Raw genomic sequence first — 17,931 nt, 5'->3', positions numbered from 1 at the left:
AAAGTAGCACAGACTCCACAGAGACAGACGGCCATAAAGGTTGATTTTTTTTTTTTTTTTTTTTTTTTTTTTTGAGACGGAGTCTCCTTCAGTTGCCTAAGCTGGAGTGCAGTGGCCCAATCTCTGCTCACCACTACCGCCGCCTCCCAGGTTCAAGCAACTCTCCTGCCTCAGCTTCCCAAGTAGCTGGAACTACAGGCACATGCCACCAAGAACAGCTAATTTTTGTATTTTTAGTAGAGACGGAGTTTCACTTCTGACCCCGTGATCCGCCTGCCTCCTGACCTTGTGATCTGCCTGCCTCGGACTCCCAAAGTGCTGGGATTACAGGCTTAAGCCACAGAGCCCAGCAAAGGCTAAAATTTTTACATCAAATTTTTGATGATTTAGTTCTGTTGTCTTTTTCAACATAAACAGCAAGAATGAGTCTCACAGGAAGTTCTGCAACAAGGGAGAAATCATGTTAAACTTGATATTATCAGAATATCCTGAATTCTTTATGCTTTCTTTTTAGTGTATTCACATAAATTATACAAAAATTTTTTTTAACAAGGCAGGCCTATCAAATATATTTTTGTGTGATATATATATACACAGACACACACACACACACACACACACACACACACACAACTTTATAGAGAGAGTAAGAAAAAGTATCAACATGGCTAAATTTTATAAATTTACCCAGCAAAGAATGGCTCCGTGTTTTAAAAGCAAAACAGAAAAGTGTCTAGATGGTTTTTCCGTGTAAACGATTGGCCACAACCCCATGAAACAGAGTAATCAACATAAACCAAATACACAGGTACTTTTATAGAGCTGTTCTTTCTTCTGAATAAAAAAAAGGAGACCTGACTCCAGCATAGGCCTTCTGTGGATGCTTTCTACCCAGTTTTGAAGCACAAACGCAAATGTGCTGTTCCTCTAGAAAGGAAGGGTTTTAACACGGAAAGGTTATTCTAGCAGAGACGGCATCATAGCGAAAAACAAAAAGAACCTAGGCAATAATGCCAGGACTCAGTTCAAGACACTCTATTTTATCATTTCAAAATGTGGAAGCAGAATAGGCACCATTCTCTGTAATCTGAGTGGAGGAGTATATTTCTCTTTTAATCCTATTCCCTAATAAGAGATGGGTTTTGTGACTGTAACTGAATCTCTGTCCTTAGGACCAGACTCAGCCCTTATTCTCATCTTTCCAAAAAATCTTATCTGTTCCGGGCGCGGTGGCTCACGCTTGTAATCCCAGCACTTTGGGAGGCCGAGGCGGGCAGATCACGAGGTCAGGAGATCGAGACCACGGTGAAACCCCGTCTCTACTAAAAATACAAAAAAATATTAGCCGGGCGTGGTGGCGGGCGCCTGTAGTCCCAGCTACTCGGAGAGGCTGAGGCAGGAGAATGGCGTGAACCCGCGAGACGGAGCTTGCAGTGAGCCGAGATCGCGCCACTGCACTTCAGCCTGGGTGACAGAGCGAGACTCTGTCTCAAAAAAAAAAAAAAAAATCTTATCTGTAAAATATTTCCGAGAAATGTAGGTTTCACGAAGTTTTGTATGGACAGCACAGAGAGGACTACAATGTACATCTGATTACAAAACTTCATTGAGATTCCTGTTAGACATCTTCATTCCTCCTAAACGCTCTCTCACTGGTAGGTGATGACTTCCCACATCTTCCCAACAATTTCCAACAATTCCCTTAAGTATCTATTATACTTCTTCTCCATTTGGACACCTATCTCTGAAGAATTCAATACTCCTTTAGCTTCTCAGTGGTTGGCAGAATGAAATTTAGTAGTTGGCCAAACAAAAATATTTTATTTCTTTCACTATGTCCCTGCAAGGTTCTAAGGTCATCCCTCAGTTCATGCAATAGAAAGAGACAATACAAAACTCTTTTTTTTTTTTTTTTTTCAGAGTGAGTCTCGCCCTGTTGGAGACTCCCAGACTGGAGTGCAGTGATGCCACCTTGGCTCACTGCAACCTCCACCTCCCTGGTTCAAGCAATTCTCCTGCCTCAGCCTCCTGTGTAGCTGGGACTACAGGTGCATGCCACCACACCTGGCTAGTTTTTTATATTTTTAGTAGAGACGAGGTGCGTCTCCAACTCCTGGCCTCCTGTGATACGCCTGCCTCGGCTTTCCAAAGTGCTGGGATTACGGGTGTGAGCCACTGCGCCCAGCCCACAAAACTTATTTTATATTTATTTTATTTGTTTATGGGGAGTGGGATGTCAACGTGCCTTTGGCTGAACTTTGAGCTCTATGCAGAGAGGTCTTTCCACCATGCATTCTCACTCACCTCAAAAGTGAGCTTTTGTTAAGTTTCAGTCACTCGTCACAAAAAGTCTGCACAAACTATCTGCGATGGAGCTGAAGGCAGAATTTCCTTTAAATTTTGGAGTAGATGTAATGCCCTTGAAACCAAAACTGAAGAAGGAATATGAAAACAAGCAATCAATAAACTTGCATGGACCCAGTGAGTTAGTCTAGCTTCATAGGAAATCTTATTTAAAAATGACAGAATGAAGCAATGATGCATGTTGTCTACAATAATTAAACCCCCCTTCACTATGTAGTAATAGTTTCACTTTATCCAAAGTAAAGAACACTCTTTCCCTTCGTTGGATGGATATTAAACTCTCAGCAGGGCGCAGTGGCTCACACCTGTAATCCCAGCATTTTGGGAGGCCAAGGCGGGCAGATCACCTGAGGTCAGGAGTTCGAGACCAGCCTGGCCAACATGGTGAAACCCCGTCTCTCCTAAAAATACAAAAATTAGCCGGGTGTGGTGGCAGGCGCCTGCAATCCCAGCTACTCGGGAGGCTGAGGCAGGAGAATCAGTTGACTCCGGGAGGCGGAGGTTGCAGTGAGCCAAGATTGCACCATTGCACTCCAGCCTGGGGGACAAGGGTGAGACTTCGTCTCAAAAAAAAAAAAACAAAAAACAAACAAACAAAAAAAGAAACTCTAAATCCCGAGCTCATAAAAATTATAGGTTTAAAATTTGATTTAGAGGAAATGTTCCATTCTCTCCTCAGATCCAACTTTCAGGTTGGTAGAACAATTGAATTGATGCCAAAAGTTTGGATCATCTATGTCTGTAGCAGGAGGATAGCACTACTGTCTGAGCCCGCTGTTTGTATTTGCATCAATAAAGACGTTGACAATTCCACTTAAATTAAAAGTTATTCCAAGCAAAGGCTCACAATTGTGTTATAGAATAAAGGGGAAAATTATGTAGAGAAAAAAGTGCTAAAACTTAATATCCCCTTCCTCCAATTGGTGTGCTTGCTGTTTCTGGAGTAAATGAAAGTGCTTTTATCTTAGTGGGTCGGTCAAATTGGCAGTGGATATGTTACTCTGAGGCTCTCTGAGTGTGTAAAAGGCAGACAGACCCAATAGTTGCCTGTTGGTACAAAAATAACAGTAACGATAATAACCATATTATTGAACTTGTACACTGGGTATTCAATCAACAAATATTTATTGTGTAGTTACTAAGTGCCACTCGTTTTTCTGCATTTTAGTGATAAAGTGGAGAAGAGAGACAAAGTTTTTAGTTCCATGAATCTTATAATAAAGAAATATAAAGCATGACAGGTGGTAATACAAGCCAGAAGAAAAATAAAAGGGGATAGGAAATAGTAGATGTTGCTATTGTATATCTAAGGTAAAAGAAGGTTTCACTGCTATTTGAGCAGAGAACTAAAGAAGTGAGGGAGTGAGACACAGTAAGTAAAAGCAGTTCAGGTGGAGGAAATAGCATGTGCAAAGAACCTGCGAGGAAACCACGTCTAGCGTGTTAGGAGAACAGCACCGAGGTCAGCATAGGTGAAGTAGAATGAACAAACAGAAGAGTTAATGAGGACACACAGCCTTACTTTCAGACATTTTAGGGACTTTGCCTTTTCCTGTGAGTAAGATGAAAATTCACTAGATTATATTCAGAACAGTGACATGCTTTCTCTGACTTTCATTTTTAAAAATTTACTCTGGATAGTAGACCACAGAGGGGCAAGAACATAAGCAGTTAAAAAGTGATTGTGTTAATTCAGGTGACAGAGAATGGTGACTTGGACCAGGTGGATTGCTATAGACAGGTAGATAATTACCAATCTTCAGTATGTATTTATAAGGTATAAGTAAAATAATTTCCTGAAAGATTGAATGTGGGTTATAAGAGAAAGAGAAGAGTAAAAGATAACTCCAAGGATTTGGGACCGAGCAACTGGAAAATAGAGTATCATTTATTGGGGTGGAGTTGATGAAGGGGGAGCAGGTTTGGGGTTGGAGTAAATCAGGAATTTGTTTTAGGAGATGTTAATGTTCAGATGCCAATTAGATACAAGGGTGAAAATTTCTAGCAGGCAGCTGGATTACATGTTTAGGATAAGAGATCTGGTTTGAAGACCTAAATTTGGAACTCATCTTATATAAGTAACATTTAATACTACATAATTGGATAAGATAATGAATACTTACTATGTACTAAGCACTCAACTCAGCATTTGCAATACCTCAACTCATTTAACATTTTCAGGGAATATATCTCAATGTTACAAATTGAGTATTGTGTTAAAATTGTTAGTGTTAACTAACAGCTATAGTTAACTAAACTCAACTAACTAATAACATAACTTGGCCAAGATCTTGTCTCTGGAATTCAAAAGATCCTGTCTAAACACCCAGTGCATTTATTCCACTGCCTAATTTTCTCTGCCATAATCTGGTCCAGAAGAGACACTTAAAAGTTGTTAAATAATACAAGGAGATACCAAGAGTTCTTTACTCTACTGGAGACTATGTAAACAACACACAGAGAGGTCGACTGATTTGCCTAAAATTAGTGTACAGTGTTAGAACAAGGAAGCTCATGGCTCTTCCCGCTCTTCGTAGCTGGCCAAAGTCAGCTCTCTAGAAAGTTTATTTCTTTAAGTCCCATAATGCACATTCCTTCCCTCCACTTTCAGACTGCTTTCACCCTTAGAAAGACTGTTTTCCTTGCTTACCAGCACATCAAACAGAACTCTCCTGTTGCAGCCTGTCACCATGTGTAGAAGTCAGGGTTTTCCAACACTGGTACGCTTTGCGGCAGTAGGGCCAGATGTCGGGGAGATAGGGAGTAATTCTTTTTTTCTTTTTTTATTACCATACTTTAAGTTCTGGGCCACATGTGGAGAAGGTGCAGGTTTGTTACATAGGTATACACATGCCATGGTGGTTTGCTGCACCCATCAACTGGCCATCTACATTAGGTTTTTCTTCTAATGCTATCCCTCCTCTTACCCCCCAACCCCCAACAGGTCCCAGTGTGTGATGGGCCCCTCCCTGTGTCCATGTGTTCTCATTGTTCAACTCCCACTTATGAGTGAGAACATGTGGTGTTTGGTTTTCTGTTCTTGTGTTAGTTTGCTGAAAATGATGGTTTCGAGCTTCATCCATGTCCCTGCAAAGGACATGAACTCATCCTTTTTTATGGCTGCATAGTATTCCATGGTGTATATGTGCCACATTTTAAAGAAAATGTTGCAGTCTATCATTGATGGACAGACGTAATATCCAGTCTATCACTGATGGGCATTTGGATTGGTTCCAAGTCTTTGCTATTACAGTATTAACCTTAAATGTAAACAGGCTAAATGTCCCAATTAAAAGACACAGACAGGCAAATTGGATAAAGAGGCAAGGCTCATCCGTGTGCTGTATTCACTGTCTCACATGGAGACGCATCTCACATGCAAAGACACACATAGGAGACCCATCTCATGTGCAAAGACACACATAGCCTCAAAATAAAGGGGTGGAGGAATATTTACCAAGCAAAAGGAAAGCAAAAAAAAAGCAGGGGTTGCAATCTTTGTCATTGATAAAACAGACTTTAAACTGACAAAGATCAGAAGAGACAAAGAAGGTCATTACATAATGGTAAAGGGATCAATGCAACAAGAAGAGCTAACTATCCTAAATATATATGCACCCAATACAGGAGCACCCAGATACATAAAGCAAGTTCTTAGAGACTTACAAAGAAACTTAGATTCTCACACAATAATAGTGGGAGACTTTAACACCCCACTGTCAATATTAGACAGATCAATGAGACAGACAATTAACAAGGATATTCAGGACTTGAACTCAGCTCTGGACCAGGTGGACCTAATAGACATCTACAGGAATAATTCTTTATTGGAAGAACTGCTCTGCACGTTGTTAAGATGTTTAGTAATATCTCTTGCTTTTACTTACTAGATGCCAATAGCACTCCCTCCTCCAATTTTGAGAAAAATGTGTCTCCAGATATTGCCAGATATCTTCTAGAGGGCAAAACTATCCTTAGTTGAAAACCACTGGCACAGCCCATCTCTTACATTCACTGTATTAAGTTCATCCATAAAAGACGGAAATTGGGAATAAAAAGAGAAGTCTAGTCCTCATGTATTTGTATCCTATGGCTTGCTTGGTCGCCCTTAGAATTGGAGGTTTTCTAACAATTCACTCAAAAGCTGGCTATGAGATGAGTCCGGTAGGACTGGTTTTGCAAAGTACAGGTCAAAAAGACCCCACTGATAAAATAAGATGTGGTAAAGAAGCCAGCCAAAACCCACCAAAACCAAGATGGTGAAAAAAGCTATCCCTAATCATCCACACTGCTCATTATATGCTAATTATAATGCATTAACGTGCTAAAAGACACTCCCACCAGTGCCATGACAGCTTACAAATGCCATGGCAACTTCCAAAAGCTTCCCAATATGGTCTAAAAGTGCGAGGAACCTTCAGTCCTGGGAATTCTCCTCCCCTTTCCCAGAAAACTAATGAATATTCCGCCCCGTGTTTAGCATATGAGCAAGGAATAACCACAAAAATAGCCAGCAAGTAGCCCTTTGGGCTGCTCTGCCTATGGAGTAGCCACTCTTATTCCTTTACTTTCTTAATAAACTTGCTTTCACTTTACACTGTTGGCTTGCTCTTGAATCCCTTCCTTTGAGAAGCCAGTAACTCATGTGGCCTCCCAGGCTGAACTCCAGTTTTGGGGTTTGCCTTGAGACAGCTGTGTTTTCATTCCTTCTCCAAGTAGGTTTGGCCAATGTACAACGGTTCTATAGTTATTTGGAACTTAGCAATATTAGGAACCCATGAGACCTTTATTCAACTGTCATTTGTAGGCCGTAAAGACCACCATCTCCTTGATTCCAAACAGTAGGTGTGTAAATCAGAAGGGATCCAATAAAATCCAGGTGATCAAGCAGTAATTGTGGAACGAATGGGAATTCAAATAGGAGTGGATTTTAAAGGTGTTGGGCACTTTTCTGGGTTACATCGTAAACTTCCTCAGCCCTAGTATCAATGACTTCAGTCCAGAAAAGGAATTATTCTTCTTGGATTAGGTTTTTGCCACTGAGTTAGCATAACCATGATTTACCACCCAAGAGTCAGTCACATTTAACCCTGGAGCACTACACAAGGTTTGCAGTAAAGTACACACATTCTGGAATATTCCAAAGGGGGGATTTACCCAGTAAATCTGAACACTATACTTCAAGTTCTTTATTCTACTCATTTATTTTCTGCCTCAGGAAACATGCTACCAATTTTGAGATCTGTTCTACAGTGCCAATAGAAGTTGTCAGTGTCAATGTTTATCATGATGGTTCCCTTTCACATGAGATATTTTTCCTCTAATAAAAATTACATGCTATATAATGGGTATAATTGCATATATCTTTCTTGTTTGTATTTTAAATATTACAGTACAAGACATAGGGCTGTAAAAGATGTCAAAACATAATCATGCTCTGGGGAAAATAGGATTTGTTGTATGCTTGAGAGAGCAGCAGAATAGAGTCTTCAATTGCTTACTGCAGATCTGCTATTTCTAATAATAATAAAATTGTAGAGGATGGAGTCATTGTGAAACTACAAAAAAATGCTTCAGGAAGGAACAATTATCATTCAACTCTAATGCTACTGCTGAATCATCACAGGGAAAATGCATCACAACCATTAATAACTGATAAATGTCATAGATGGTGGAGAAAATATTTAAAAATTCAATGGTTTCAACCTAAGTGGCTCATGAATTATACATTTAATTAAGCAAAGCCAAATGGGAAGGTTTTTAAACTTCCAATTTGGAAGGTTTTTTTTTTCTTCTTTCCCCATGAAAAGATACACAAATTAAGCACAGCAGTGGCTGATGCTGGAACAAAATAGATAAAAGCCCCCAGTGCAGGCTGGCTGTTCAGATGACTGGGCAGAGGCAGCCCATGGGCAGAAGGGAGCAGGGCAGGGTGAGAAATACTATGACAGCAAAGACTTGCAGCTTTACATCTTCACCAATTCAGAGGGCACAAAAGGGCACCTGGATTGTACTCCCAGAGCTGCTGCTAACTCTATTCCCGTCTGCTTCTTCACTTGTAAAAATGAAGTGGCTGGGCTGGCAGGTCTTACAAATCCCTGCCATCCCAGACATTTTATGAATTTATAAACTAAGAAAGAGCCTTTTGTCCAGACTCCAACACACCACTCCAACGCAAATATACAAGGTGGTCCACCATTCAAAATCCAGGTGTTTCCCTTCCCAGCATGATTATGCAGAGGAGACTGAGTTTTATCTTTTTTTTTTTTTTTTTTTTTTTTTTTTTTTGAGACGGAGTCTTGCTTTGTCACCCAGGCTGGAGTGCAGTGGCACGATCTCGGCTCACTGCAAGTTCCATCTCCCGGGTTCACTCCATTCTCCTGCCTCAGCCTCCCGAGTAGCTGGGTCTACAGGCGCCAGCCACCGCGCCCGGCTAAGTTTTTTGTATTTTTAGTAGAGACGGGGTGTCACCGTGGTCTCGATCTCCTGACCTCGTGATCTGCCCGCCTCGGCCTCCCAAAGTGCTGGGATTACAGGCGTGAGCCACCGTACCCGGTGAGTTTTATCATTTTTATCAATGATTTCTAAAGTGTAGCTCCAGACCCCCCAGTGTCATTGTCACCTGGGAGCTTGTTAGCAATGCAGATTTCCTGGCTCCTCCCCAGGCTAACTGAATCACAAAGTCTGAGGGTGGAGCCCAGTGGCTTGTGGTTTAGCAAGTCTTCCAAGGGGTTCTGATGCATGGTGAAGTTTTAGAACCTCTGCTTCAGAGAGGCCCATTTAAGAGGGAAAATTCAAGTTTTTATATCTGTTCTACTCCCTGCTAATATTAGCAGTAAGTACTTTACAGTAATTTCAAATGGCAGTTTAACTGATTTATCTATGACGTTCTTAAGAAATTGGATGCAGGACAGGCAATGTTAATGGGGGAGGGAATGGACAGTGAGGAACATTTGTCTTAGAGTGTGAGTAAGGTTGGTTACTTGTGGAGCTTGGGAATTTTGAAGGAAGGTTAAAGGTGAGGAGGAAGAGCTAAGAAGAGGAAATGAACACAGAAAAAGAGGATCAATTGTAAAGACCCTGAAAAGTAGAAAGCTATTGTTATGGGAAAGGGGTTCAGAGCCAGACTCCATGAGAGGATTCTTGGATCTTGCACAAGAAAGAATTCAGGGTGTGCCCATAGAGTAAAATGAAAGCAAGTTTATTAGGAAAGTAAAGGAATAAAAGAATGGCTACTCCATAGACATAGCAGCCCTGAGGCCTGCTGGCTTTCCATTTTTATGGTTATTTCTTAATTATGTGCACAATAATCATTATATACCTCCCCTTTTGAGACCATATAGGGTCACTTTCTGATGCTACCATGGCATTTATAAATTGTTGTGGCGCTAATGGGAGTGTAGCAGTGAGGACAGCCAGAGGTCGCTCTCATTGCTCTCGGTGTTGGTGGGTTTTAGCTGGCTTCTTTACTGAATCTGTTTTATCAGTAAGGTCTTTATGATCTGTATCTTGTACTGACCTCCTATCTCATCCTGTGACTTAAAATGCCTTAACTTTCTGCAAATACAGCCCAGTAGGTTTCAGCCTCATTTTACACAGCCCCTATTCAAGATGGCGTTGCTCTGGTTCAAACGCCTCTGGCAGTATTATTAGGGAAAGAGCAAAGATCTGGCATCTGAAGGATCTAGGTTCAAGCCCTACTCCTCCCACACGTTATGAATACAGTTTTGGGAAATTACCTTTATACTGTTAGTTCTTGCACCCTTAGCCTCGTAAAGCAATTGCTGGCATGATGAAATGAAAGCCTTTTTCTGAATTTATTATTAATCTTTATGTAATCTTCCCTATTTCTGGATTAGATTCTTCCAGCAGCTTCTAAATATGTCACTATTAAAGAAGGACACAGCACATGTAGGAATAGATTGGAAAGTTTTAGCAGCTAAGGTAAAAATGAATTCACCAAGGGAGAGAGGAAAATTACAGTCTCAGGTCCCAAGATTACAGGTTGAAGAATACAAAGATTTCTTGGGCACTAGTGGCAAACTGTAATTTCTGTTAAGTGAAAGGGGTGACATTGGATTTCAGAGAGCTAAAGCATATTTCTCCCCACAAATAGGCATTGAATAAGGATCCGTAAGCTGAGACATGGCCCTGGGAATTTGCTCAAGATTGTCTTTATTTCAGAAAAAGGTTCAAAGATGAGGAGTCAATGACAACAGGGGAATCTGAACTACATTTTTTCCTTCCTCTTTATATTGAAGAAAAATTTACTATCTAGATGACTCTGGTTTCAAACAAAAACCCTTTGAGCATCTCTTTGGTGGAAACAGCAACAGGCTTAGAACTGAGGCAGCAAAGGACGTCAGTAAAGAAACTTTGAAGCAAGATACCACATGGAATAATGAAAGACTCCCGTAGAGACTTGCATAAGAAAATACTCAATACGTGAGAACAGCACAAGAATCTCAAAGCATTTTTCAAAAATTAAAAGCAAATTGCATTTATGTATACTTGATCCAAAAGTGTAGATTCTTAGGGAGGTCAAAGGAATGTTGAGGGTGGAGTAAACCATTCATAAAAGCTTAGGTCTCACCCCCATCCATTGTCAAAATAATTTTTTTTGCAACATCCCAAGTAGTGTTCATCCATACTCTGCTCGATCATGTCTAATGATAAAGAGCTCACTACCTAGTAAATCATCTACTGCTATCCTTCTAAAATTTAGACTGTTCTTTATTATATTAAATCTAACAGCATTCTGTCACCTCCAACAGCCACGAGTCCTACTTTTGCCTTCTGGACATTGATAGAGAGGGTTTTATTTAACTTTTTATGCACGTGGCAGCCCTTCAATGTAAAGAGACAGCTGTAATATGCTTCCAGAATCTTTTTTTCCAGAGGCAAAATCAAAGTTTTATCACTTTCTTTTGTGACTGGCTTTTGCTACATTTTGTTTGTTATCTCTTGATAAACTTGAGATTTTAATTCCTCTTTCAATAATGGGTGCTCTGAACAAAATATTTCAGTCAATTGCATGCGTCATTTGGAGGGTGTTGAAAACACAGATACCATGATACCTGGCTCAGACAGAATAAATAAAACTAAATTGCTAAGAATTGAGTTAGCTATTTGTATTTTAACAAGCTTCTTTAGTGATTCTAATGTACATCAGGTTTGGGAATCAATGCCTGCGTAAAACATAAAACACCAATTTGAACAGTTCAGAGTAAGAATAAGAAATGTAATCCACCCTGTTTTTACAAGTTGCAGCTCATTCTAGTGTTTAGCCTTTCTGACACTATTCGTATCCTGTTGATTCTTTCTTCCATTTACACAAAAAATGCATAGTAATTTAAAATTATAATATGACAGAAACACATTACAAAGAGTAAAAGCCTTTTGTATTTCCCTCCACTCACTCTGAGAAAATCACTGTATACATCTCCAGGTTTTTAAATGTAAGAATTTGCATAAACATATCACACACACACACACAAGTTTGCACACTCATAACATGCTTTTTACATAACAATGCTGCTTAGGTTTCTTTCCCACATGACACTACTTTTATGGTTTAATGACACTTTCTGCATTTTCTCACTTCATTCACAAGTAGCATTTACTGTGTTCCTGTTGTTCCTGGTCAAATCTTTACTTCATGTCTTCTTCATTCCTGGGAATGATATCAGGGTTCTGTCTGCAGAGACAAATTTCTTTTTACTGACATCATTTATAAATTGTTGTGAGAAATTAATTATTTTGCTCCACCCCACTATTAATAGATGAACTTTTTCCTTCTTTCTCTTTCCTTCCTTCCACCTTTTCTTTCTCCCTTTTTTCTTTCTCCTTTTTTCCTTTATTTCTTCCTTCCTAAAATCTCATTCCTTAAGTGTATGGTTCATGCTTCATACATTTTTTTTTTTTCTTGATGGAAGGGATGACAAGATGTCAATATTCCCTCATTCCCATTTTCAAGAGTTTGTCTCTATAGATCAGATTTAAATCCAAAATAGCTGTCAGTTTGTTTTGCCACCTTTTACTTTTGGGAATTTAAATTTAGTAAGGGTAGAGAAGAATGTTTCATGTGGTCTGTTTGCAGCTGAGGAAGCCTACTGGAACATATCAGAAATAATTAGCTTCTTTTGTCTCCGCCATGACTTGCTTCTGTGCCAGTTGTTAATGTAAGTACAGTTGGCACATAGCAACTCAGCTCTGTGTTTGGACAAGAGGCTCCAAGATGCATAAACTACTCCCTTGTGAGCTATAATTCCAAAGTGTATAAGGGTCCATCCAAGTGAAGACTTTTTTTGACTTAGTTGTAGTATATTCCCCTTCTCCACCCTGAGTACCTATATACTCTGCCTATTTTGGGGGTCCCCTTTGGACCAGCTATATTTTTCTATTTCCCTAGACATAGTTCTATTCTACCTGAAAGAGTGACGCTCAGACTTAAGACCACGGCACACTGTCTCGGCCAAGAGATCTTTATTGGAGGCAGCAGGCTGGGCTGGGCAGGAGAGAGAGACAGCGGTGGGGGGTTTGCTTCTTTTATGCCCAGGAGGGCTGCATGGATGTTTGTGATTGGTTGGGGTGGGGCTTAGAGCGAGGGGGGAAAAACACCTCTCTCTGATTGGTTTTTCCTTTGGCGGGCTTGCACTGAGGAAGAAGAACCCAGAACCAGTGCCATTAGGGTGCTCTAGTTACCTAACACTACCTAGTTTCCACAGTACACCTAATGTCTTAGCTTCAGGAAGAATTATATTCAGAAAGCTTTAATACATATGAATATTTGCCTTTGCTCAAAGATTTCTGGCTAAAAAAAAAGAAACTGACAGCACATGATTTTTGTGAGGTTATGGGACAACTGGAACTCTCAAATATTGCTGGTGGAAGTATAAACTGGTACAACCACTTTAAAAAATTCTTTTGTCATTTCTTATAAAGTTAAACATACATCTACATTATGGCTTACTCCTAGGAATCTAGCCAAGGAAAATGAAAATGTACACAGATGGTCTTAGACAAGGATGCTTATTTCAGCCTAATACATAATGACTTCCATCTGGAAATAATCCAAATGCTCATCAACAGGAAGGTGTCTAATCAAATTATGGTATATTCATAAAATGGAATACTATCCACAATATAAAGGAAGAAAGGACTTATAGTCATGAAAACAATAGGTGCACCTTAAAATTATGTGAAATGAAATAAATCAGACATAAAATAGTACATTCTGTTTGTTTTATTATGACATACAAATGACAGCAGAAATAATCTATGATGATAGAAATCCAGTAGTGGTTGCAGCAGTAGAAAAAAAACAGGAGAAAATTTCTGAAGACATGGAAATGTTCCTTATTTTACTTGGGGAATGATGGTTACAGGGGGTATATAATGGTCACAAGTTATTAAACAACACAAGTTATGTGCATTTTAACATATGCTCATTATGTCATTTATACAGTTACCCACAAGATTTCCAGAGATGGACTGATTGATGTTCAGTAAAAGTAATGTGTGCCCTGTTTCATCTTCATGCTCTTGATAGTTACTTGGAGAAATGCTTGTCGACTCCTCTGTCACTTGCATAGCTCTAGTTTATCCTGCTGGTTTCAAAATGGAATTACTTAGAAGTCTTTTCTGATGACACAACATTGTAGGCTCCTTCTCTGGGCTCCCTATAATGCCTTTGTCAAAGCATATGTCATCCTACATTGAGATTATCAACATTATTGGCAATTAGCAGTAACTGGTTTGACCTTTATAGGGCACAGGTTTTGTTTGGTTTTACTCTAAGACCTAAAACTGTCACAGAGTAGCTGCTTAAAATTATGTAATAATCAGGCCAGTGCAGTGGCTCATGCCTGTAATCCTAGCACTTTGGGAGGCTGAGGCAGGAGAATGACTTGAGCTCAGGAGTTGGAGACCAGCCTGGGCAACATAGTGAGACCCCATCTCTATAAAAATAAAAAAGAAATTATGTAATGCTCAAATGAGTGAACTTCAAGGTCTGTGGTAGACTTCTTGAACTTAAATTTTTAAGTTAAATTTTTAGCAAGTACCTGTAAGTATGTTTAATTCTTCTGATAATGCATTGAGAAAAACTGCTTTGAAGCAGTGTAAGTTTTTCTGAAGGAATTCAGTGTACATTTGGAACCGTTATTACTTCATAGATCTTATGGCATTTCTTAATAAACTCATCCACTTATTTCCATAACATCCCATTGTTACATCCTTAATCCCAAAAAGTCAATGATGGGGAGAGTGCCCACATAATTTATCATCCAGTCTGAGCTATATTTCAATATAAGGGAATATTACAATTACACCAGATGACAGCTATCAACTGAGCAAGTAGAGGCACAATTTTCTTCTAATTATGGGGAAGTAGGACAAAGAATTTTCAGATATGAATGAATGCAGTAAGGACAGTATGGTTTTGTTTTGGTTTTTTTCCCTTGTTTTTCAGATTTATCTTATGCATGGACCTTCAATGATAACCCCTTATACGTCCAAGAGGACAATAGGCGATTTGTATCTCAAGAGACGGGAAACTTGTACATTGCCAAAGTGGAACCATCAGATGTGGGCAACTACACTTGCTTTATAACAAACAAAGAGGCCCAGAGAAGTGTTCAAGGTCCACCCACTCCATTAGTGCAGCGCACGGATGGTAAGTATATTGGAAATATACTTTATCTGTGGCCCTTAAAGCCTGGGAAGATTCGTAGAGCTTTCTGCTTCCTTCTTGTTTGGTGGAGCCAAATTACGAGTTTAGGTTCAATTCACAAATATGTAAACCAGAAATATAATGGAAAATTATCTAATTCACCCACATGGTGCAGTAGACATGGTTCTGGGTATACCAAGCCATCTCCTTTCTGGCATTGAAACAGCTTGTCTTTTTTTTGCTTAAAGACTGTTTTGTAAAAACAAAAATGATGTTCGGGGGAGTTGGCGTGTGTGTATGTGTGCATGTGTGGGTGCTGCCAAACATACAATTGAATCAATATATTTTTAATGAACATATGTTGCAGCTACTTTTTAATGCCCCCTTTTTTCCATATTTGCCCTTTTTTTGTTCACCCTTTATTTACGTGTCTGGCAAAATGGAGGGAAAAGTTCATATCCAAGGAAAGCAAAGCAAACCAACATTAATTATGAGCATTCCAGAGAAGAATGAAACACAAGATTTATACTAATTATATTCCTCCAAAGAACATAATTCAGACTAGTCTCTGATGAGTTTTGTAGCTTAGTCAAGTCATAGCTGGTACAAGATTTAGAAAGCCAGAAAGTTTAAGGAAGTCATTGAAGTGGAAAAATTCTCTAGTTGTTTTTTTAATTAAACGTTCACAGTGGGATTCATAAAGGTAGAAAATTTGTTGGTGCATTTTATGATTGTATTCAGGACTTGAAATGCAATACCTCGTGGAGTTTTTCTCCCCTCTGAAGAGTTGAAGAAAAGCAAGAATATAATGCTAATAAAGGATAACAGAATTGTGGAACAAGTCCCGTAGAAGGAGTTCTTATAATAGAGTTTTTATAATCACTAACCACCCAAATGTATTTGCAAGGTCTTCATTAAGATTTCAGCAACATTAGACTTATTCCCAAGTCCAGTTTATCTCCTTCAATGAATACTCCTTTTTATGACCAGAAGAATTCATGAGCCAACACTATGCTTGGAGATTCTACCACGTTTTTCCTTTTTTTGTTTCCTGTCTACTCTGAGTTCCTGCTTCTTCCCTTCTTAATTCCTTCCTTCTTCTATCCCCTCTATTCCCTTGAATACATATACAGGAAAAATAGAGCAGAAGTATTATATATAATATAAAATTCAAACCTCTTTTAAAAGTGAGCATGCAGGAAATATCACACATCAACGAAGTGAAAAAGAATAAAACCTACCAACTTAGTTGAACGAAGTAGTACTCACTACCTTCTCACCATAACCCCTTTGAATGTTTATAATGATTAAGTCTTAAAAATGAAGTATTTTTATTTCATATATATTTCGTAATTTTTGTGTTTTCTGCAGTTATATTAGCCACCAACAATATATTTATTTTAGGAATGTATTACTCTGTAGTTGGGTACATATATTAAAAATGATCAAAGTATTTAAATAATCTTGAGATGTCACTGATTAAATTAATTAAGTTAATGGGAATAGCCTACAGATATATTTCTGTTACAACTCCTCTGGTAGGTAGTATATTTACAAGAGGTTATACTATTATCTTATTCTTATCTTAGCACATATCCCCAGTTCCTTGGATTGAAAATTTTAAAACTTAAATTTTTATAGGTGTACAGCAAACTTATTTAACAGCAAAACCTTATTGTACTAATATGTGAATATTTACATTTTTATCTCAATTAATGTGATGACTTTATGTGTTTTGCTGCAGAACTACTGTTACTTTGGACTAAGACCTACTGCAGTGGACTTCTAACAGTGTTAGCTGAAAAAATCCTGTTTTTTTTTTTTTTCTTATTAATCAGATCTGGCTCTCTGAGTTCCCTGAAAGGTAGATAAATGTGGATGTCACTAGAAAAGTGTCTTTTTTGAAAACACAGAAGCATTTTAGAATCTATATGTATCCCACTCTTAACTGAAAACCCTAACTCTCATTAAGAAGAAATAATCAGGTTTTGGTTAATGAAGCATTTACTTCATAGAAAACTTCTATTCTCCAGAAATGCTGCTAGCTGTTTTGATATTTAACAGGTGTGATGGGGGAATATGAACCAAAGATTGAAGTGCGTTTTCCTGAAACTATACAAGCTGCAAAGGATTCATCTGTAAAACTGGAATGTTTTGCCCTTGGAAAGTAAGGTTTTTGTTTTTGTTTTCCTGGTTGCATTAACTTTTTTTTAAATTAAATACCTTTTTGTTATTCAAATATTGCTCTAAGGTAAATTACCAAGTAGATTTCAAATGCTGGGCAACAGTGGAACTTACTGATTTGAATTTAAACAAACATGTCTAATACTGAGACAATGACCAGGCCTGTAATTGAAAATGATCAGGGCTGCAATTCTCCCCTACAGGTGCGGATATTTCCTTTAGTTTAAGCATAATGAGACCCATTTAGGCAGCACATTTCAAGGGAATAAGTGCACTTGGATAAGATGATGGGCAAGTCACTAAACCGTCCACATATCCTTCACTCCATCTTGTCCTACATCCAGAAATACATTGCCTGGAGTATTTCCTTGCTTAATTAACCAACAATTCTGATAAATAACAAACCACTGCTTGTTTCCAAAATAAGACTAATTAAAGTCCATTGTTCATAGTGGATAATTAGAATTGAGCCCAACCTTCCCTGATAGTGGAGGCATTTTGTTTTACTCAGATAAGTATTTATGAGGAATAGGTTTGGAATACTTTTAAGCCAGGAAAATACCTACATTTTTGCATGGGATATCTAGAACACCTCTTTGCTTTTTGGAGGTATACAAATTTCATTTTTGTGCCTATAAACACCAGAAAAAAAAAAAGAGACAGATAGACTAGACTGTCATTTTCAAATGTTAGTATGCATGTGAGTTACC

The 17,931-nt window shown here is 38.7% G+C and overlaps 1 protein-coding gene across 10 annotated transcripts in view; it reads left to right on the top strand.

The window, feature by feature from the left end:
* CNTN6 (contactin 6) overlaps positions 1–17,931 on the top strand; it is a 512,408-nt gene that overhangs the window by 370,760 nt on the left and 123,717 nt on the right. For 8 of the 10 annotated variants that reach the window (XR_010118662.1, XR_010118660.1, XR_010118661.1 and 5 more), the window contains exons 6-7: positions 14,837–15,040; positions 17,102–17,204. The exons of 1 other annotated variant lie outside the window; for it this stretch is intronic. Coding sequence is in view for 6 of the 9 variants with exons in the window: in XM_063630727.1 (XP_063486797.1) it covers positions 14,837–15,040; positions 17,102–17,204 (307 nt within the window). In the remaining 3 variants the exon portion in view is untranslated. The remainder of the gene's footprint in view (positions 1–14,836; positions 15,041–17,101; positions 17,205–17,931) is intronic. One more of the 10 variants, XM_063630730.1, reaches the window with a different exon arrangement.

The sequence above is a fragment of the Symphalangus syndactylus genome, chromosome 21 (assembly GCF_028878055.3).
Source record: "Symphalangus syndactylus isolate Jambi chromosome 21, NHGRI_mSymSyn1-v2.1_pri, whole genome shotgun sequence".
Classification (NCBI taxonomy): Eukaryota; Metazoa; Chordata; class Mammalia; order Primates; family Hylobatidae; genus Symphalangus; species Symphalangus syndactylus.
The sequence above is the reverse complement of the archived record's forward strand: the minus strand, read 5'-3'. Positions and strand labels throughout refer to the sequence as shown.